The sequence below is a fragment of the Microcebus murinus genome, chromosome 6 (assembly GCF_040939455.1).
Source record: "Microcebus murinus isolate Inina chromosome 6, M.murinus_Inina_mat1.0, whole genome shotgun sequence".
NCBI classification, from domain to species: domain Eukaryota; kingdom Metazoa; phylum Chordata; class Mammalia; order Primates; family Cheirogaleidae; genus Microcebus; species Microcebus murinus.
The window spans coordinates 9,956,168-9,978,714 of NC_134109.1; the positions used below are offsets into that span (position 1 = coordinate 9,956,168).

At 43.8% G+C, this 22,547-nt stretch overlaps 1 protein-coding gene, 1 long non-coding RNA gene and 1 other non-coding gene across 3 annotated transcripts; 2 read left to right on the top strand and 1 right to left on the bottom strand.

The window, feature by feature from the left end:
* Positions 1-7,674: 7,674 nt before the first annotated feature.
* On the bottom strand, positions 7,675-17,942 carry GLRX5 (glutaredoxin 5). The gene is made up of 2 exons (XM_012791039.2): positions 17,542-17,942; positions 7,675-8,346 (listed from the first exon to the last, which is right to left on the bottom strand). Exons 1-2 carry the CDS (start codon positions 17,837-17,839, stop codon positions 8,168-8,170), a joined length of 477 nt encoding a protein of 158 aa, XP_012646493.1. The 5' UTR covers positions 17,840-17,942; the 3' UTR covers positions 7,675-8,167.
* A 90-nt stretch (positions 17,943-18,032) lies between these two features.
* LOC105885797 (uncharacterized) lies at positions 18,033-19,821 on the top strand. Its single transcript, XR_001160818.3, has 2 exons — positions 18,033-18,437; positions 19,672-19,821. It is a non-coding gene; the product is annotated as an uncharacterized LOC105885797 (long non-coding RNA).
* On the top strand, positions 19,129-19,405 carry LOC142871759 (small Cajal body-specific RNA 13). Its single transcript, XR_012919954.1, has one exon.
* Positions 19,822-22,547: the final 2,726 nt, after the last annotated feature.

The following is a 22,547-nucleotide window of genomic DNA, read 5'->3' on the forward strand; positions in this document are numbered from 1 at the left end:
TGATGGTTGCACAACAATGTGAACATACTTAATACCCCTGAACTGTACACTGAAAAATGGATAAAATGATAAATTTTAAGTTTATGTATATTTATCACAATTTTAAAAAAAAAAGATTAATAGGAAATAAGAGCTCTCTTAGGAATAATATTTTTAAGTTAGCAGAATTAAAGTTAGATCTCTGTCTGCTGTATGCAATATTATCCCAGCCTTAGAGAGCCAATGAAAATATTTTTGACCCCTTACCCAGATTGTTCCTTCTTAGCTCTTAACCTAACCAATCATTGACCCACTATTAGTTGCTTCCTCTGTCCCCACAGGCAGGTGGCCCATTGGAGCAGGAACACTGTCTGCACTGCTCGCTGTTCCCTCCCCACACCTGGAGCTGTGCCCGAGTTCGAGTCCCGGCTGGCTCACAGCAAGCCCCTGCAGGCCAGAGGGGGAAGGAGAGTCCAGGAAACCTTCCAAAAGGAGAACAAAAGTATAGGGGTTTGAAAAATAGGAGAGAAAAGAAAAGAAAACTATGGAGCCAATTTAGGAGACCCGACCTCTAACAGGAACCAGAGAGAACAGGAAAAACCAGGCAGAGGAATTCTCAAAGAATAACAGTGGAAAATTTCTCAGAACTGAAAAACAGTACCCCGCCCCACCCCCCAGACTAAAAGCCTCTGAAAGAAAAACAAAGCAAAACAAAACAAATATTCACACTGAGACACACACACATACCAGGGATTTATAAAGAGAACTTAAAGAGGATTTCTCCCACAAAGGAAAGCAAGTGACAGAAGATCAGATACCAGGATAGCACTGGACTTCCCAGCACCCACAGCAGCCCTGGGAGCTGGAGGAGAGAGAAGTGTCCCGCCCCAGCCAGACTCTCAGATATAGCACCCGGGTACAGGGAACCCTCTGCAGACAAGCCGGTCTCAGAAAGTGAACCTCTGTGCATCCTCCGTAGGAAGCTTTTGCTGGATGTGCTCCAGCACCGCAAGGGAATAAAGTAAAAAAGACGGAGACAGGACAGAGAATCCAACTCGGGAAGACCACGGCCGGTGGCAGCCGCCAGAGGGAGCAGGAGGGCGGAGCAGTCCAGGACCGGCTCTGGGAGGGAGGGGAAGACTGTTTCCTCTGCAGCTGACAGTACACTGTATGAAAATCCAATGAAAAGTAATCAAATAAAAAATACACAATTTTAAAAAGACAGTCATTAACAAAGGAAGGAAAAAATTTATAAGAAAGGACTACAGTATTTGACTTAGCAAGAAACATATAGTCATAGCATCTAAGGTAAACACTGATTATTGTTCTATTTGTACGAGGAATAGGAAGAAGTAGAGTAGGTCATGAATGATATCAGGACATTGAATCTTTATCAACTCAAATGGCAAAGAGATTAGATGCTGTCTGAAATTGATTAGTAAAGAAATAGTAATATAAGCACGTTAAGAAATACAGAGGCAGGCCAGGCATGGTGGCTCACGCCTGTAATCCCAACACTCTGGGAGGCCGAGGCGGACAGATCGGATCACTCAAGGTCGGAAGTTTGTGACCAGCCTGAGCAAGAATGAGACCCCGCCCCTACTAAAAATAGAAAGAAATTAGCTGGACAACTAAAATATATAGAAAAAATTAGCTAGGCATGGTGGCACATGCCTGTAGTCCCAGCTACTTGGGAGGCTGAGGCGGGAGGATCACTTGAGCCCAGGAGTTTGAGGTTGCTGTGAGCTAGGCTGACAGCCATGGCACTCTAGCCCTGGCAAAAGTGTGAAATGGAAATTAGTTGCCTCCAGGACACAGAACAAAGGTCAGAAAGGCGAAAGGTAGGAAATTGCTGTTTTTCATGATTGCTGCAGTTTTTAGTATTATTTCAGTGATTATATGTATGCATTATTTTATTAAAGTAAAAATTAACTAGCTTGAAAATTCAAATTAATGGGATTCTAAAAATGTATACATATTATTTGACACTGTTGCCACAACCAGAGGGGACTGATGGCAACTGTGACAAAGGGCAGGGCTGAGGGGCTGCGAGGGCTGGGCCCAGGGACACTGGCAGGAGGTGAGAACTTTGGGACTCAGGGCAACAAGTGGCTCTGCAGATGGACAGAAATAACCGACCTGGCCCAGGGCTGCGACTGAGGTTGCAGGAAGTGCAGGGAAAGCCCTGCCGACTATAGCAGCCTATTTGTAAAGCACTTTGTTTACTTCCTGCTGTTTGGATTGCTCTGGCCTAGCCAAACTTCTGCATGGCCACACACCATGTGGAGCCCGGGGTGCTTTCTGTGGCATCCTTTGCGCTCACTGTCCACTTGTCTGATCTCAGGGGTGGGACCCTCTGCCTCCTCACACACTTGAGAGTGGATGGCCACGGGAAACTTCCGAAAGCCCTGGCCTGGCTCTTTCAATAGGGAACCCAGGATCAAATTCAGTTTTTCCACTCCAGAAACTGCAGCTGGAGCTGCATGGCGTGGCTGGCGCTCGCTGGGCCGGACCCCTGAAGACTGCCACAATATGAAGATCACAGCTCTCACTCCACTAGGCAGTGACCTTGGACAAGTGGCCAGAACTCTTCCAGTCGCTGTGTCATCATCTGAAAGGGAAAAATAACACCCGACATTTGCAGATCTTCTGTGAGGAGCAAATTAGGCATCTACATGCTCAATGATTATTCAAGCCTATCTGCTCATACCCAGTGTTGGGACCATAAAAACCCAGACAACCAGTTGCATTAGTTTCCTGTTGCTGCTGTAACAAATAATGACAAACTCAGAAGTTTAGAACACCAATTTTTCTATCTCATAGTTCAGAAGGTCAGAAGTCCAAAATGACTTTCACTGGTTGGCAGTAAGGCCTGAGCTCCTTCTGGAGGCTCTAGGGGAGAACCGTCTCCCTGCCTTTCCCAGCTTCTAGAGGCCACCTGCAGTCCTTGGCTCGAGGCTGCTCCCCTATCTTCCAGGAACATCACCCCAACCTCACTTCCCTTGCCACACCACCTTTCTCGACCCCTGTCCCTCCTGCCTCCTCTAACAAGGACACTCGTGCACTGGGCCACCCAGATGACCCAGGATCATCTCCCCATCTCAAGATCCTGAACCTAAATGCATCTGCAGAGTCCCAGGTAACGTACTCACAAATCCTGGGGATTAGGACACGGACATCCTGCCACGCCAGACCTCTGAAGGTCCACTAAAACTGAGCTAGGGAGACTTTACCAAGGAACCATGGGCGAAAGTTAAAAGCCAATTTAAAAAGCCAGAGTGACAGAAAGGGTGCTGCTAGTTCTCGGGATTATAATTTACTTGGGAAGGTACTAAACAACTGCTGGAGCTCTCCTTCAGATGTAGACACCTGTGGTCCTGTGACCTGTTGACACCTGCCTGAGGTCCTCTGTCCCCAGCACCACTCACCTCAGGGCGAGAGGTGAAGGGTACCTGACCCCCAGCTGAAGGCTCAGCCTCTGACCAGCCTGGGTGCAGAGCAGGAAGAGGTCCCCACAGTCTAGGGCTGGGCACGGCTCCGGGAAGGCTAGTTCATCTGTGGTTGTTGATTAGCAAAGCTGATCACTTGCTCAGGACTAGTGAAGACACAGCAATAATCTAGAACTACTTCCCACATTTGAGCAGCACATTTCCCATCAACCAGGGAACATTTCTACCTCCTGTTTCTGGCAAAATGTATTCCTGTGAAAATTGCTCATTAGGTACCGTAGAACCCCCTGTCACATCCTTGCTACCGATAAACTGCAATCAACTCAAGGTTAAACAGCATTCTTTCAGGCATAACTACACACAGTAAGTGCCTGACATAGCAGTTCAGAAAAGACTTACCACTGTAGTTGAAATGTAGAATTTTTAAAAATAAAATTCAGTGGTTGGAAGTCAAACTATAACCTTAGGAAATGATTTACAGGGAATTCTCTCTGGCTGAATGCCCTCCCAGCCCCTGGAGCAGCTGGGGCACTCCACTGAGATGATCGTCACAAGTATTAGACCTTGTCCTTCACCTTCAAAGACCAAGCTCCATGTTCTGGGAAAAACTAATCAACAATGCTCTTTTAATAAGTGTGGATGTACCTCTACCCCCTCAAAACCTTCCAATGGTGGTGAATAACACTGCAGTACTAAGTTCAGATGTAACCCAATGTAGCTATCAAGGTGAATTCATATTGAGAGCTCATTATGGAGCATGTTCTTGATAGGGTTCTTTCATCTAAGCTCCTAACAAGCCTGAGGTCGATGGCTTCACTGTTTGCCCAATCGAGTAGGAAAAGGAGGTTACTAACTAACTTGTTTGAGGTCAGCAGCACAGCCAGGAAAAATGGAATGAAAATCCAGGAAGTCTGCCCCAGTTCAAGTTCTTGTTTAATGCCCTGTGGCGTTAGGCTGCTAAACTGTAATAACCTCACACTTCTTGTGAGTAATCCAAAAGGAATGAAGAAAGGGAATTCTTCACTCTTTTTAAAATGTATCTTTGTAAGCACTCTATATGCTGGCCACAGGGGCTCCTGAGCGAAGCCAAGTGAAGGACAATTAGGTCCTGAGGTGATGAACAGAGAACAGGGCCATGGAACAGATCGGGGTCTGCTGCACCCAGGGGGCTCAGGGAAGGCTTCTCAGGGGCAGGAGAGACCTCACGGTGATGCCAACATAGCACCCTGGGAGATGTGCAATGAGCAGAGTGACATGCCCTTCTGGCTGACGTTGGGCACAGGATCTCTGAAGCAAGGTACGTCTTTGGTGGTATATTATCGGCTTGGACTCAGGCTACATCTGCCCTCAGCCCTTCCACGCCAGGTTCACGGAGCAACTGCCAAGAAAAAAAATGTGCTCATAAATTGCAAAATGCTCACGTGGCTATAAGACCTACAGTGACGCTACTTTCAGGAAATAAGGCGATAATGCAACTTTATACAAGTCTACCTCGGTCACTTTATACATCCAAGTCCCTGGACATTAAAACAGCTCTTCCCTGCACCATTCCCTCAAATTAGCTGTAATATGGTTCTTAGGCATAATTGAGGCTATTTTTTAGATTTAGTAAACACTTCTTAAGGGGAATATTACATCTTTTTCTTTAAAGGTTTATAAAAGCAAATCAGCTTTAGGTGTGACCACTCCCCAACCTATATACTGTTTCCTGTCAGTGACAGGAAAACTTTCTCACCTCCAATTTAAATTTGCTTCTACAAAACCTTGCTAACAAGTCACTCCTAAACCCTTAGCACAGTCCCTACTGTCACAAACATGGGACCCAACTTTCTCAAGATGAAAGTTATGCCTAAATATCCAAGTAAGCTATTTAATGAATGTAACAAGACTTCTGTCTTAAGCTGGCTGTTACAGCTTTAAAAATTATAGGAAAGCGCCAGGCCCCAGATCCTACACGAGCGAATTCAATAGGGCCAATAAAAATAAACTCAACTTAAAGGTTACCTTCTGTCCTAAAACATCTCCAAAACTCATAGCTGAAATGAAGTGTAACAACATTTATGTAATTACCAATCTATGAAATAAACAGTACCCGAAATAATAAAAATATTTAATCTTCTAAAATAACTTCATCTATTTCTAAAGGGTCTAATAACACTCCACTTTGAAACTGTGGCAACAATCCCACACAATCACAAAGATACAAGTCTAATGTGCTATACTGGAAAGCTAGGGAGCTTCCCGTGCATTTTATATAGATGAAGTGTGATCCTGCTGTTGGCACGAGGACCTTCCATGTCACTGTTCTAATTCTCACAGTGACTTCTAATTATGCAGATCAGCAAAATTATTCAGACTCACGTTAGATAGCATCTTCAATTTTCCACTTGGTAAAGATTTAAGCACATAGAAAAAATTACTAATTAACTTTAGGAAAGAACATTTACATTTCTTATAGAACTCAGTGATTCCTTCAACTTTTAGGTTCTCTGGTGACTTTGATATGATCTCACTATGATTCATAAGTATCGGAGTCAAGTCATTCATTTGGCAGCCTTCTCCTAGTCCTAATAATATTCTAGAGAGGTTTCTGTCACTGGTGTTTCCCTGCTAATAAGTTTCTCATTATTTCATTTTGCCCTGAGGGTACGGAGGCAGATCTAAGGGAAAACCAAAAGAGTGAAATTGTGAACAAGTACCGCATTATACACCAGGCCTGAAGGCGAGAGACAATCTTGCAGAGTGTGCCCCCCAGCTGTTTTCACCCAGGGGGGTACAAAGTGCTTTGTGAATGGTCCTCTTTACACAGGACAAGGTCACAACCTTGATGACAGTAGGGCAAGGTCCTGAGCACACACCCTTCTTCAGGCCCCCGATTTCCTCATCTGGGAACCAAGACAGCTGACTTCTAACCTCCTCTACGATTGCAAATTCTCTCAGCTCAGACACAAAGGTTATCAGTAGATATAGTGTACAACTGATGTCATACAAAACCTTCCTCTGAGAATAATCTGCTTTTCTTTTCCTTGGTGCCGTGAGGTCAGTGATTGGGGAAGGGCAGTGCTCTAATCTGATGGGACCGTCCCCAGTGGGGTCACTATCATTCCTTTCCTTTGGGAATCCCCAAACCCCCGGGGACGGGCGGGCAGCAGGTGCAGATCCTGTGGCAGAGAGGAGGACCCATCCTGTTCCGGCCTTACCTCACAAATGAGTCCACTTTGAGTTTTCTAAAGAGGAACTCGAGGAGACCAAACAGTCAAGGAGCAAGCCTCTGGAGAGGCTCTGGGGAAAGGAGCTGCCCGCAATCCTTTTTGCCCTTTTTATTCGAAAATGCACCCTTCTTCCTACCTCTGCCACCCTTCTAAACAGATGCTCTCATAAAGACACCCTTCTAAACAGATGCTCTCATAAAGACACCCTTCTAAACAGATGCTCTCTTTAAGTCCCTAGAGATGAATGAACGCTGCCAGGAGCCACCGTGCTAGGATGGGCTTCCTTCCCAGGAGCCACTGTATAGCTCTCCCGGCTCCACCACGCCCCAGTCTCAGGATGAAAACACGCAGGAAAGGTCTCATAAAGACACCAAATATTGGAAGAACCTCTGTCATAATTCCAATTAGTTCCTTTTTTAGGAAGGCTCCATTTTTTAAGAAATAAAATACTCATTAAATCCCATATCTTAGTGGACTGTTGATAGCTTCTCCCTATCTAACTGTAGCACAGCTTGCCAAGCACAAGGATCCAAACATAGGCAGCTAGCCAGGCGTGGTGGCGCATGCCTGTAGTCCCGGCTACTCGGGAGGCTGAGGCAGGAGGATCGCTTGAGCACAGGAGTTTGAGGCCGCAGTGAGCTATGATGACACTACTGCCACTCTCCCCAGGGCAACAGAGTGAGACCCTGCTCAAAAAAAAAAAAAGAAAAAGAAAAAGAAATTGAACGCCCCTCCTCACCCCCTCTTCATTTAAAAAGAAAAACAAACAAACAACAAAGCACAAAACAAAGATAGGCAGGAAGAGCTGCTCTTCTGGACTCATCCACACCTCCAACTTCCCCACCAGCCCGCCTCCACTTCCCTCCAGCCACACATGCCTCCATCTGGACTGCTGGCTCAGGCTTCCCTAGAGAAAGTGGAGCATAGATTCCTGTCAATTCTTGTGGCAAATTTAATAGAAAAGCATGAGAATCAGCATTAATTAAAAAAAAAAAAGGGGTCACACGAAGTCACTAAAAATCCTTACAGACATGTTCAGAATTAGCAACCCATGCATGCATGGGATCCCTGTGTTGGCAGTTTATTTTTAAAAAACAACACTCTAGTTATCACAGTTTCTTCTTTGCCCACCATTTTCTTTAACAGAAAAAGTTCCAAAAACTTGCAGGGATATATTCTCTTTGCAGATTTGACACATCTGCAGAGGAGTCATGAATAATAATGATTCAAAAGCTCCTACTTCAACTCCTGAATCAGGCAAAGAATAAATGACAACATAAGAACAAATTTTGTTTACAGCAATATCATAATACAACATTGAATTATTACAGTGCAGTGGTTGCAATCAAGTTCACAATAGAATATTCTTAGACCAAACACCAGACAAACTAAAATCACCCAACTGCTTACAAACTGGAATAATCAGTGCAAGCAGTTGTCTCAATAGTGAAAACCAAAATGGGTAAGGCTTTTCTGGCAGTGAGTCTCTGGCATGCACGGCCCCTTCTGCTCAGGACCCGGGCGCCCTCACTTTGAGTCTTGATCTTTCTTTTCATCTAAAAGGGCGGAGTGGATCCCCAGCTTTTTCAGTTCTTCCACCAGGTCCCCATTCTGGTGCATCTGCAGAAGAATGTCACAGCCCCCCACAAACTCGCCGTTGAGGTACACTTGCGGGATGGTGGGCCAGTTGGAATAGTCTTTAATTCCTACGAGGAAAGAACATTTATTCAAGAGTTATTTCAATGGTCAAAGCTGAACCTTTTTCATGGTAAAGTATGACTTTTACCCACTCCTAGCAGAACACCCACTGTCCGTCCCTTGCTTCCCTGATTCTTGGAGAGCACTGTGTTTGCCATTAAGAGCTTGAGTTTTAGAGTCAAACAGACCAGTGCTTAAACCTTAAGTCTTACAATTATAAACTTTAAGACCTCACACAAGTCATGTGTACTCCATCCTCTGTTCCCACCCTCATTTTCCAAGGTTTTTGTGAGAATCAGGTAAGTAAAGCTCTTAGTAAAATCCCTGACGCATCATCAACACTGGATTAATGGCAGAGAACCAGACTGGTTAACATAAATCACGTAAGATACACAAAGCCATAATTCTCCACGCATCTGCCAGTCATGTTTTCAGCAAAGCAAAACCTGAAGAAATGTCACAACCAACTTCACTTCTCAATGGACTACTTAACATGGATCCATCATGGTTAACTCACTGTCGTATCAGGCAATCCTATCCATGTGCTTCTCATGACTATCTAGGTTGGCGTACGCCACCAGTTACTTATGCCCAAGATGTTAAATTTTTTAATCCTTAATAATTACTTTTACTCAGAGAAAACTCCCTGTCCTGTGGCTATGGACAGTCAGCCTCCATCCTACTCAGCTCCCCTGATGGCTCTCTGTGGGGCAAGTGATTTGGCTCAACCCAAAGTGACAGACAAGTCTAACGAAAGAACAGGCCAAGGCTCCTCAAGGTCCATGTCCTGGGCCTGCAGTGGGACCTGCTCTGCTCTCAAGAGCTCATAGTAGATATGAAATCAACTAGTATGCACGTGATCAGTCCCATGTGCAAAACAAATTGGCTTTGAGGACACAGAAGAGATGAGGCATGCCCTGTGACAGTGTAGCCATGTGACTATTCTGTTCAATTCTGGGCCACAAGATGATGGTTATGACAAAACAATAGAAAAGCAATGTGGCTTTTTAATCTTAAGACATAAAAGATTGTTCTTGTTTAACACTCCCTTCCATCACTTATTTCCTACTCGCATGTTGAAACGAATGTACTTTCAAAAACATCAGGCCAATAAAAAGTCTGTGTTGGGTATGTTAAAAAACAGAGATGGTCAAAGAACGGCATTTAATTCCTAGAGTTATGTATATGTGATTCTTCCATATTTATATAGATTAATATTTTCAAATGGCCTAAATAATTATGAAGATAAATAAAACAGAAAAGCCAGCAGATTCTTCAAGCAAGATACACTATTATACAAAAAATCAGTCAAAGGCCGGGCACAGTGGCTCACGCCTGTAATCCTAGCACTCTGGAGGCTGAGGCGGCCAGATCATTTGAGCTCAGGAGTTCAAGACCAGCCTGAGTAACAGCGAGACCCTGTCTCTACTAAAAAATAGAAAAAAATTGCGGGGCATGGTGGCACGTGCCTGTAGTCCCAGCTACTTGGAAGGTTGAGGCAGGAGGATCGCCTGAGCCCATGAGTTTGAGGTTGCTGTAAGCTAGGCTGACACCACGGCACTCTAGCCCAGAAAACAGAGTGAGAGACTGTCTCAAAAACCCAAAAAAACAGGCCGGGCACAGTGGCTCCCACCTGTAATCCTAGCACTCTGGGAGGCCAAGGAGAACAGATGGCTCAAGGTCAGGAGTTCGAAACTAGCCTGAACAAGAGTGAGATCCCGTCTCTACTATAAATAGAAACAAATTAATTGACCAACTAAAACTATACAGAAAAAAATTACCCGGGCATGATGGCGCATGCCTGTAGTCCCAGCTACTCAGGAGGCTGAGGCAGAAGGATTGCTTGAGCCCAGGATGTGAGGTTGCTGTGGGCTAAGCTGATGCCATGGTACTTTAGCTCAGGCAACAGAGTGAGACTCTGTCTCAAAACAAAAACAAAAACAAAACAGAAGCCTAAAAATCAGTCAAGTGCTGATATTTATGTAGACAAACTAAAACTAAAACTACAAAAGCTTGTTCCCGATATCATATCATTTATTATCAAACATTTATTTTCCAAATAAAATTACCAATTTGATTTGTACCAAAATAACAGTCCCAAGATATAATGTGTATTTCTTTTAACAGTTACTGCCTTCTAAAAAAACAGTGACTTTGCTCTAAATGACAGCCCTGGAAAAAGTCCTTGAGCTTTATCTTTCTCCTCCAGACTTCACTTATTAACAAATGGTTACACTGTTACAGACCACTCTTGATGTTAGTGAAAAAATCAGAGAGAGGTTTGATGGTCACCAATAACAGGTAAATTCCATTAAACACCAAACATCTTTATAATACCAAATACCTAGATCTACTAAAATACTCTGATGAATTCAAGTTTTTCATCATTCTGATTTTAGGTGCTATGTAAACAAAAACAATTACTTAGAATATAAGTTGTGTGATTTCTGTTAGTTTCAAACTCTATCCTTAAATGCAGTCTGTCAGAACTTACTTTTTACCATGATGCCAGTTACAAATCTTTTGCCTTTCTGTTGACTAAGAGCAAGGTATGGGAATTAAGAAATGTTTAGGCTGGGCGCAGTGGCTCACGCCTGTAATCCTAGCACTCTGGGAGACCAAGGATTGCTTGAGGTCAGGAGTTCGAAACCAGCCTGACAAGAGCGAGACCCCGTCTCCACTATAAATAGAAAGAAATTAACTGGCCAACTAATACATATAGAAAAAATTAGCTGGGCATGGTGGCGCATGCCTGTAGTCCCAGCTACTCGGGAAGCTGAGGCAGGAGGATCGCTTGAGCCCAGGAGTTTGAGGTTGCTGTGAGCTAGGCTGACACCACGGCACTCACTTTAGCCTGGGCAACAAAGCAAGACTCTGTCTCAATAAAAATTAAAAAAAAAATAAAAAAAAAAGGAAATGTTTAAAGTAAACATGAGCTGCTTTTAATTTTCCTAAACTTTCTTAAATACCTTTTATACCAGTGAACCACTTGTATGCATATATTTTTTCAATTAATAATATATTGTGTGAAGCTTTCCATGACAATCCGTTTTTACTGATTTCTTTGGGTGGGTGCCTACGATTTTTGAAGCACATCAAAAATGAAAATAAATTTGTTAGCTGAGGGCCACTCAAAAACACATGTTTAATCCTAAAAGGTACAATTTTTTTTTTAAGTAAATCTTTGCTGAGTAAAAGAATGAATTGCTTTTCATCAATTATTTTTACAGTATCACATTCAATCAAAGCTTTGGGCCTGTCTCATTCATTAGGCTTTATGGCATGGCAGACCATCAGAGAAGGGCACCAGAACACTTACCACCAAAACACGTGGGCTTTCAGACCAGATGGGTTTCTGGAACATCCTGAGCACTCAACACACATAAACATGTGCAGGTAAGACTAACTCCTTCCAAACCTCTCTGCCCAGGGCCGTCTTACCTAATAACTTACATTTCAAGAACTCAGAAGAACTCCACCTCAAGAGTGAATGGCAGCATTTTCTTGACAGTATCCAAGGTGTCTACTATCTGACAGTTTATCAAAATAAATTTACCTCCTTCTTAAATTTTTAGATTAACAGATGATGTCAAGGTAAAACTTTGGCATCCTTCTTAAAAGCAATGCTATTTTCCATTTTTAGGAACTCTGACTTAAAGTTTAAATAGTTAAGGAAATATCCAATTACTTCCTATAGAGTGAAGTGAGAAACATTTTTTTTTTTCTTTTTTCTTTTTTTTGGAGGCAGGATCTCATTCTTTTGTCCAGGCTGGGGTGCAGTGGTTCAATCACAGCTCACTGCAGCCTCAAACTCCTGGGCTCAAGCGATCCTCCCGCCTCAACCTCCAGAGTAGCTGGGGCTACAGGTGCATACCACCATGCCTAGATAACTTTTTTTTATGTTTTGTAGACAAAGTCTTGCTATGTTGCCCAGACTGGTCTCAAACTCCTGGCCTCAAGTGATCTTCCCACTTTAGAAGTGTGAGCCCCCACGCCCAGCTGAGAAACTTCTAATAATAAAAGACCATTGCTCATAAGTTGAATATTAAAATGAATCCAGTGGTTAATTTCTCTTACACTCTAGTTTTTAAAAACTGCAATATACAGTGATAGTTCTTACAAATATCACCTGAAATAACTCAGAATCAGAAAGCAACTCTCTTGAAAACTAGAAAATCATACCTCAAAATGGATTTTACTGATAATCATATTTCATATAACAGTGATTCAATTTGGGACAGAAAATGTCAACTGCAAAAACAGAGTAACACTAGGAATTGGGAATTAAGAGAGTGTCTTACAAAATTAGTCTATACATATCTACTGCTTCACACACACACACAAAAAAACAGATTAATAATCCAAAGTATCAAGCCAGCAAGAATAGAGAAAATGTACTTGAAAATTCATTTCTAGAACTTTCAGAAGGTACTTTTCAAAACCCTTCACATTTCAGAGCACTGGACTTCGTTCCTGGTTTGGACACTAAACCATAAGAGCACCATAATCATAGTTTCATTTTTTTTCCTGGAAGAATTTCACTACAGGAGCTTCGCAGTCTGATGCAGTCTTAATTCCAACGCTGTCTCTCCTTACTAGGCTCTGTGACCTCGGGCAAGTGACATCATCTCCGGGAGTCACATTTTCTTCATCTTCCCTAACTTAGAGAATGGCGTTAGGACTACATGAGATCATCTGAGCTGAAAGCATGGAAACCTGTAGACCCTCACCAGAGGAAAAGCAAAGCACAGTGGCAGAGTGGGCAAGGCACAGGCATATGGGTCAGCAGACCTGACTTGCTAGCCCATAGAGGTAGCCTCAGATAAGCCTGTTAATTTCTTACCCTCAGTTTCCTCATCTCTAAAATGGGAATAACACTTCTATACCTCACAGATTTGTTATAAAGATGAAAGAAGACATAATTGGCGAAATGAATTAAGCTCCTAGCATAGCGCCAGGTGCAATGTGAACATTTTCTCTGTGCCAATGTCATCTACTGCCCACCTTTCACAGGAATGCTTTTTCCAGAAAAATATGCAACAGAGAAAGCATAGGGAAAGAATGCAGGAAAAATACCAATTAAATATGCCATGCTGGAATAAAAATACCATTTACAGAGCTAAAGATTACTGAGCTTCCTACTCATAAGTGTTTTATACAATTAATCTTGTTTAATCTTTACAAAAATCCCACAACGTAGGTATAATTATCCCTGCTTTACAGATGAGAAACTGAGGCTCAGAGAGGTTAAAAGACTTACCCAAAGTCACAATGTTAGCATGTAGTGGAACCACCATTTGCATCCAGGTTTCCAGAAGTACAAAAATCCACATGCTACCTGAGTCCCTCACTAGAGGTAGTATCCGCCCTGCATGTCTCTCTTGACCATGAGCTACACGTGCACTGCGCATGTATCTGCAGTATGTGGGGCTGTTTTACATCTTCTAGATGTATATACGCAAATGCCATTATGCCAGAATTACCTTTTTGCAAATTGTTTTCTGACTAACCATTGTATTTTTGAGATTTAGCCATGCTGAATATATTAGACATAGTTCATTTTAAACACAATTTAGTTTTCCATCATATGACTATAGTTTATTCAGTTTGCTTACTCAGTCTGCTACTATTAATAATAGATCAAGATCCCTTTTTGTCAGTTTCTCATTATTGCAAGCAAATGCTGAAATGAACACCTTTATTTGTATATATAAATATAAATTTTATATATATAAAATAATACACATATGTAGGAGTCAGTCTCTCTGGACCACAGGGTGGCAAACTATGGGCTTCAGGCCAAATCCAGTCTATTTCCTGTTTCTGTAAATAAAGTCTTACTGGAACTCAGCCACGTTCATTTATATATGTCTTGCCCATAATTGATTTCAGGCTCTAACAGCAGAGTTGACACAACAAAGACCATGCAGCCCACAAAGCCTGATGTGCTTCCTCTTCCAGCCCCTACTCCCTTCTCTCCTCCTCTGCAGCTCTGCCTCTCTAGACTATACACCTACGAGTGAAGCAGCTGGGTCTTAAGGCTCTGTTCACCATGAACTTAACTGAGACTGACCACACACAATTTGTTATCCAACTGATTTCCTGATACCGGAAAGGTTGAGCATATTTTCAAATGCTTAATAAACATTCAACAATAGAATATCTATTCAATAAATATTTGAGTGCCTATTCAATCAGACACTGTTCCAGGTGCAAGAGATACAATGGCGATCTAAATCAGCAGAAATTTACAAGTGTTTACAATGCTTTTTAAGATCGGGGAAGAGACTTTGCAATATGATGATAAGTAAAAGAAGTATTTATTTATTCATCAAAACATACTTTGAAAGCTTGCTTTTCGCAAGCAGTACACACAGCATCACAGGCAGTTGCATAAGACCTCTCCCTTGCTCTCAGGAGGGCAAATTACTACGTATAGACAAGCATGGTCTCATTATGTGTTTTAAAAAATATTAGGAACTAGATTCAAAGGTTAATAATGGTTTATATGGAATTACAGGTAATTTTAATTTTCCTCATACTTTCTAGTGTTTTCCAAGTTTCTTCTATGAGCATGTTATATAATTATATTTATAATTGAATATAAAGGATATTCTTTGAAAGACCAGGGTTAGCAAACAATGATGTCAGTCTTCTGGAACTCGATCTCTGTGGCTGTCTTCTGTGTGTGTTCCAGATAAAAAGGAGAAGAATAACAAGGCCAGAGCTCATTGCTGCCTCACAGTCACCTTTGTTCCTTGGGTCACAGTCTCAAAACCTCTCTGTATCACACTCCTGGGAACCTAGGGCCTAAAACTAGGAAATAGTCCTCAAAACTTTGAGGACCCAGGCTTGGGTCCTTGCAAAGCTCAGCCCTCTCTGCAATCAGAAAAAAAAGAAAGGCCAATTTTGCAGGAGCTCTGATCCTGTTACTAGCAGTGACCTAGGGCCTGGGCAAGGTACACAGATATATCTATGGCTGACAAAAGCAGCATCAGACAGCCTGTGAGTCTCTCTTGGTAAACTCAAAGGTGCAGAGAGCAAAGAGATGAAGAGTCTTAGTACCCTAGCTAAACTAATCCCCATTGTGGAAACATGCTTATTCTACCCTGCCCCAGTCTCACTGTATTAAGAACATAAGTTCAGAAGGCAGATGTATAAGCTGGAAGACAGAAATATAAATGCTATCAGCACACATTCTTACTTCTGCTCCTACTTTCAGTTTATTAGCTATATTCCAATATATCCCATCTCTGGTTATACTAAAGATGAGAACATAAATTCATAAACCAAAGACACTCAAAACTTTGTAAGAAGCAAGATAACAACACAACTTTTTACTAACGCCACATTGGCAATGTATACGGATATGTTGCAAGGTCCCAGTTAAAAGATAGCAGAACAGTTACTCTTATCTTTTAAGTGGAGAAGCTGCCTCTGAATGAAGACTACAGATCCCCCGCACATGATAGAACCCAGAGCCTAGGTGGAATTCTAGGAAGACAAAAGAGTCTTGAGAATAATACATGGTAATATTATATATACCTGGTAATGTTAATCTGCCTTCTCTACTCCTCCAACTAACAGGCCTCCTAGGTTCTACCCACTGAAACTATCACCTACAGCAAATATAGGATCAGCTATCACCAAGAATTGTTAAGGATTAGATATAACCTGGGAAAAATATATTTGAAAGCCATAAAGTGCTAATAATAAAATAGCTACCCTTAATCTGGGTGCTTTCTGTACCAGGTAAGATAATAAGCACTTTCTATCATTTGTACTTTCTTCCTCACAAAAACTGTGCTAAGTTGGATCTCATTATCCTCATTTTATGGAAAAGGAAAATGGAGTTAAGTGACTTGTGTTGGACAAAGAAGAGGATTCTAACCCAAAGCTCTTCCACAACACCAACTTGTCTCATCAATGTAATAAATGACTATGATTAGTAATCGCAAATTTAGAATTATAGTCCATTCTAACATAGAACCTGGCACCTCTTTTTAGCACACTGTGACTAAACAAGAGTACTAGGCTAGGGACATGTGGGGGACTCAGTCATTTAAAGGCTCTAACTTGAATGCAGGGTACTCTAAGCCACCCCCACCCTCCAAAAGGACAGGTACAACATTCCCATTCCTCTGCCAACCCTGACCAACCTTTGCTAAGGAGCAGGCCCATGTGCCTGGCCCCTTCCTTTTTCCTCACTCAGATAAAAATGGGAAGATGCATGTAAGGTATCTGGAAAAAATGCTAATTAGCCGCCAGGGTTTTCCCTCCTCCTTGCGTGGGGCCAGTGAAAAGCCACAGGCCTTCTGCAGCACCTGGCCTCTGACCCCTGGGCTCCAAGATTGAGGTAGTGAGTTAGCCTTGGGCCCGGGTGTCATTGCTGCTGCTTCTTCCCACAAGTCTCTCCAAGTCCTAGCCCCAGCCAGTCACCTCTGTGCTTGAGCATCTAAAAGCAAAGGTCATGCCCTTTCCCCCCAAGAGCACTAGATTCCCGACTAAGACCAGTCAACTGCAGCACCAACCCTTTCCTTGTAGCAATACAGAGGATGGTACCTGACAGCCTGTGCCTTGAACCAAGAGAGGCCAGCCTCTGACCTCACTAGCCTCAGATAAAGGCAACCTCCGCCCTCTTCCCAACATCAACAGCGTCAGTGCCTTATCCACGAAACAGGCCAATTGCTTCCAATCTCCTCAAAGTGTCCCCAAAAGTGCCTACCTTACAGTGGGTACTTACTATGAGTTCCCTCCTTGCCCCACTTGCCAGCCCTACAGAGCGGGGAGTGAAGCTGACGATCACCTTCCTCGGACCCGGCCCAAGAAAAATCGCCCTGAAACACCTATGTCAGCTCAAAGTAAGGATCAGCGAACCCCTGACCTACCCCACCGCCCAAGCTGGCAACAGTACCAAGGCCTCAGACCCCCAAGACTTCATTCAAGTCACCCCGACTCAGATCTCCGCCCCAGACTCTGATCCGGAATAGCGCTCCCCGGCCTGATCCCGCCGGAATCCCCAGACAGACCCTGATCGATAGAGCCCCAACCCCCAGCCCGGCGCGGCCGAGCCCCTGACCCTCGGCCCCGTGCGGAGAAACCCCGCAGCCTCGCGCAGCGACCCTCCCGGTCCCGGGCCGGTGGACCCCTGACAGGCGCGGCGGCCTCCGCCGGCCACCCCCACCCCCGCCGGCAGGCCTGACCTTGTCGGAGCTCGGGGTCGTCCAGCACGTTGTAGGCCGCGTAGTCGCGGACGCCGTGCAGCCGCAGGATCTGCACCACGGCGTTGCTGAAGCCGCATTGGGGCTGCTCCGGCGTCCCCTTGAGGAAGACCACCACCTTGTCCTTCTTCACCAGCGCGTCCAGCTGCTCCGCCGAACCGCCGCCGGCCGCGCCCGAACCCGCCGTCCGCACGCCCAGACTCCACAGGCCGCCGCCGCCGCCCGCGCCGCGCCCCCAGCGGAGCAGAGCCGCCGCCGCTCGGCCGAGGGACCCGCTCATTCCCGAACGCTCGCCGGAGCCCTCGATCGACTCGGACCTCGGCTCGCAACCCGACTCCCTCCCCAGCCAGACGGCAGCCCGCCCCACCCCGGAAGCCCTGATTGGACGGCTCCGAACCGCTCTCCGTGATTGGACAAAACTAGCCCGCAATTACTCAATTCTACCAATCATGTTGCTCGTCCCGCCCCGGCAGGTGGGAGGTGGTCCTTATGCCTGAGCTGCATCCTATCCCCTTACAATTGGCTGTCGGCAACCGTTTTGTCAGTTGATTGGAGAAAGTGGATGTCCATCAGAATTACGCTCGCAGGGCAACGAGAGGCAAAACCAGGAGGAAGACCACTTTCCTCCCGAGAGCCGACGGGGCCAGCTGGGATACTCCGGGACGCCTGAGACAGGCGCTGGGCGGGGTCTCGCCCGGTTCGCGGAACGCCGGGAAGGGGTCACTTCCAGATGAAGGGGTCACTTCCAGATGAAGGTTCCGGTTCCGGTGTCGGCGGCTGTCGGATTGCCATGGCAACCCGGCTGGCTGGCGCGTGGTGCCAGCATCCCGGGAGGTGGTGGGACTAGGGCAAACCGGCGTGCCCCTCTGCCAGCCTAGGTGAGCGTCCCCGGCGACCCCGGAGGGCCGCGGCCCAGTGCAGTCCGTCGTGGCGGGGAGCGGGGGCCTACCTGGGACTTCCGGCGCCGGGGCTGTGGCCTGGCTTCCTGAACCCTCCATCGGCCCCGCCGTCCACGTGGGAGCTGAGGCTCTGGCCTGGCCTTGCGGCTCCGGCCTCTGGCGGGCCATTGTTGCTCCAGAACAGCTTCTCTTTTAAAATCTTCTAAAGCGCTCGTGCCTGTGTGATTTCTTCTGTGTTTCGAGCCTCCTTGGCCTCCCAGCCCGCTGAAGCCTTTGGGCCAAAGCTCAGGAAAGGTTTGTTGAAGGGAGAACTAAGAAGTGACAAACGTTTCCGAAGCAGGTGCTGGGTGCTAGGCGCTGTACCAGTGCAGAATCTTCAGGGAGATCTGGTGCCCAAAGCTTGGAATCAACGTGAGAAATGGGAAGCAGATACAAACCAGTGTGGGAGTACAGAGGAGAGAAAGAAAGCTTCCTTAGGCCCGTTGCTTGCTCTGTACTCTGTTGTACTTGTTACTGTTTTACTAGCTTGTTCATTGACTTCTCTCCCGGGCACTAGACATTATTCACTGCTGTATGCTCAGTGCCTAGGACAGTGCTTGGAATGTGGTAGGTGCTCATATTGGTGGAAAGAATGAATCCAGGAGAGCAGGACTCAGTGGAATTGCTGCATAATCTGTAGTCTTGGAGCCGCACAGGGTTGGTGCTACCCTGGAGCACACCAGACTTGCAGAAAAAGCATACCCCAGAGGAAGCTGAGGCATGCCTGCTCAAGAACCAGCGGTTCCATGTGCAATTTTCCTCTGATAGTTCCTAGATACTGTTGCCACGGTGATGATGACTGTGCCATGTCATTATCTATTCACCAACAGTAAGAGAAGCTTGGCAGTCGAGATATTGTTTAGCAGATGGAGTGGTTTCTGTTGGACACTTTAAGTACTGCTACAAATCACTTTTAAAAACCTTAAGTACTTTTTAAAATATTGCTGGAGGTGACCAGCTTTTATACTTTGGGAGTGCTTACATTTAAAATCAATTTCAGTGAGTGAGTCTTTCAAGTAATGGTTGGGTATGAAACTTGAGCCTGGCACTCACGACACTACCCAGGAGTGTTAGTGTCAGATTTTCACCCCCGTCAATATTATTGATGCTTGCTAATTTTCTAATGTGGGACAGAAAATGGATCAGGTGCTTAAAGAATCTTTTTGTTTTTCAGATTCATTGATTCCAGGTAAATCAGAGGAACAAGCATCTTGAACAGAAATATATAGAAAATGCTGTTATGCTGAAGCATAACTTGTTTCAGAAGTCCAGCATCTGGTGTACTTAACAATAGAGCATCTTTATTAAATTGTTTCCAAAATCACGTTTTGTTCATGCTTATATTGTAGTACGTTTTTTGTTTGTCTTTAAGTAAATGTTGGTGATTTGTCCCTGAAAACCTAAGTTGTTTTTTGCTGACAATCTTAATAACAATCAGGTTCCCTAAAAGTAAATGATATTTATACAGGAAAAGGGCATTGCAGCGGAGTATGTGTGCCATAGTAAACTGTTTGTATTCAGGGAGGTAAAGGAAGACAGGTTTTTGAAGGAAAAATGAGGATGATTACATAATAGTCTTGAGGTAATTATCCTTGGCTACAAGGATCTGTAATAAGGGTGACACCACCACCAAGGCTGGAAAGGCAGTTGCTGGGCAGATGTCCTTGCAGGCATATTTTTTGTGTGAGGTTATGATGGCCTTTGTGCAAGTTTGCAGTTTTTGCGGAATCTTCTGTGATCGATTTTGTTATCAGGTATTTATACGTGAGAGCCCTTCTCTTCATAACCTTCCCCAGCTCTGTTTGTCATGTTTTTCTTTTAATACAAGTGGCTCTGTTTTGATTCTGGCAGCTTTCACGCTGCCCGCTGTAAACTCTCTAAATCTGCTTTTGTGTTGCCTGGAATTGGGAGAAGAATTTGCAAACTTATATTCTGAGGACCTGAGACACAAAGCAGTAATGGGGAGTATTGCTTCCCTTACCTGGTGTATAATATTGGCTTCAGAAGCACAGTTGTATTTTTTAGTTGTTACATGTTTTATTAAGTTGAAAATACAACTGTCATTAAAGATTAAGAGTAATCCTTGAGCAAGAAGAGTATAAAGCCTGTATTTTTCAAAATTATAGTGGAGTTGCTGTGTTATGTAGAATATAAGAACACAGTGTATGAAATGTTAAGGCTAGGAGAAACCATGTTGGTGCTGGTTTGAGGAGCTAAAAAGGGTGTCTTTGAGTCTTTGGTAGCATGAATAAGAACAGGGAAGCAAATCATGTAAAGTGAAGAAATTGAAACAATATTAAATTTTTAATAAAACCCAACCCAAAATACAGTGAAATGTTTATTGTATATGTTAAGAGATTTTTTTTCCTGCCTTTGGTTTAATGCCACTCTTGGAGTATTAGCACCAAGCATCAATAATTTTAAGAAGTAAAGAAAACAGTATTTAACATATGTCTTCCAAAGCATCAAATTTTGTATATAATTTGGCATTTTAGTTTTGAAATTTCTCTTTAGAAAACCTATAATAATGAAAACGTGACAAAATATACTTCTTAAACAGTTGTGTTTAATCTGCACCTATGCTCAAATATTTTTGAGTATTTTGAACACATAAGCAAATGGTCTATATCAGTTTGTGATCTCTGCCTGTGGACATTAATGGGGAGGTGGGGATGGGAAGTACACAGAAACTTATGAGAATCCTGGGATTTTGGTCACAAAATGCAATTAAATTCCAAACTAATCGTGCCATGTAAATGTGCTGACTCAGGCATCCTAAAAATGTTTTCTTCCTGTGCTTATTTATAGATAAGGCTTCACTATATTTGGTAAAACACTTTTCTACCACTTGTCCCAAAACAGATTCACCATTGAATCCAGAGTGAAAATTCTCACAAATCTGGGATAGGTTCTTCCTGTGTCAGCCTCACTTAAAGAACTAGCATCAGGATTATTGAGCCTAAGATAAAACTTGACCTGACCGTTCAGCATGTCGGTGTGTCCATCTCTTTACTTTCATACTCAGTGCTGCATTCCTGTTTGTTCAGCAGTGACCAGTTCTTAGAAAATGAGAGTATCCTGTGTACCAGAGCAAGTGTGATAGAGAAGTGTCTCTGTCCCGGCTGGCCAGAGTATTCTGCAAATGTCACATTAAGAGAAAAGCGGCTGTTTGTTGGACAAGGGGCTGAGTCACCAAACATTCCTGAGCTAAAATAGTGTTTGGGACTCAGAGTTCCATCGATTTCAGCTGGAACCTGAAACCTTTCTCTGGTGTACTTAGCTATTATCCAGTAATTTTAGATCATCACTGCAGCCCTGGAATTGGATTCCCTGATGTCACCAAAAATAATATAATATGTGAGAAAGCAAAGCAAAACCCAGGCCACCAAGAGAATATTTTGAATCCCTAATGCAGAGATGGAAATGCCTTTTGGATTTTGACTACCTCTATCTAACAAGGCAGCTGGTTTATTAATACTTCCGTGGCCATGGGAGTGGCCTCAGCTTTGCTAATCGCTGGTGCCCACATCTTGGAGACAGGCTAGAGGCAGGAAGGCAGGCCTTGCTCTCCTTGCCTGCCCTCAGAGTACTGGGTCAGTGAAGAGAAATGGTGTGCAATAGTTCAGTCTAGAATAGACCATGGGAGATAGGTGATTATGAAAAGCCCAGATGGTATAACAACCTGATTCTGTCCTGGGTTCCAGTTCTAAACATCACTAACTACTCAGGAGTTCTTTTTGATTTTCCTCGGATTTTTCCACACCTCCTATTTTCCCTGTCATGGACTTTTGAAAACTACTTGTGATAGCTGCTAAAGGTATACATATTTCAAAATTTCCTTATATAAGGGCTACAGAGTTATAAGGGATCTATTTGTACTCTATCCCTCTGCTCCTAAATATTTACCCCAAAATTATATCATCTTGTAATTTATCTTGTACTTTTTTATTCTTCAAACCACCTTTGTATATTATATATACGAGTTCATTTGAACCTTCCATTAACCCCAGGATAACAGTTCTCAGATATTCGTCTCCAAATTATGTTCTC

Excerpts from the sequence above, each read along its gene's own strand:
- GLRX5 (XM_012791039.2), bottom strand. The coding sequence starts at position 17,839 with ATGAGCGGGTCCCTCGGCCGAGCGGCGGCGGCTCTGCTCCGCTGGGGG. Across the intron at positions 8,347-17,541 it reads CGACCCCGAGCTCCGACAAG|GAATTAAAGACTATTCCAAC; the intron begins GTCAGGCCTGCC and ends CTTTCCTCGTAG.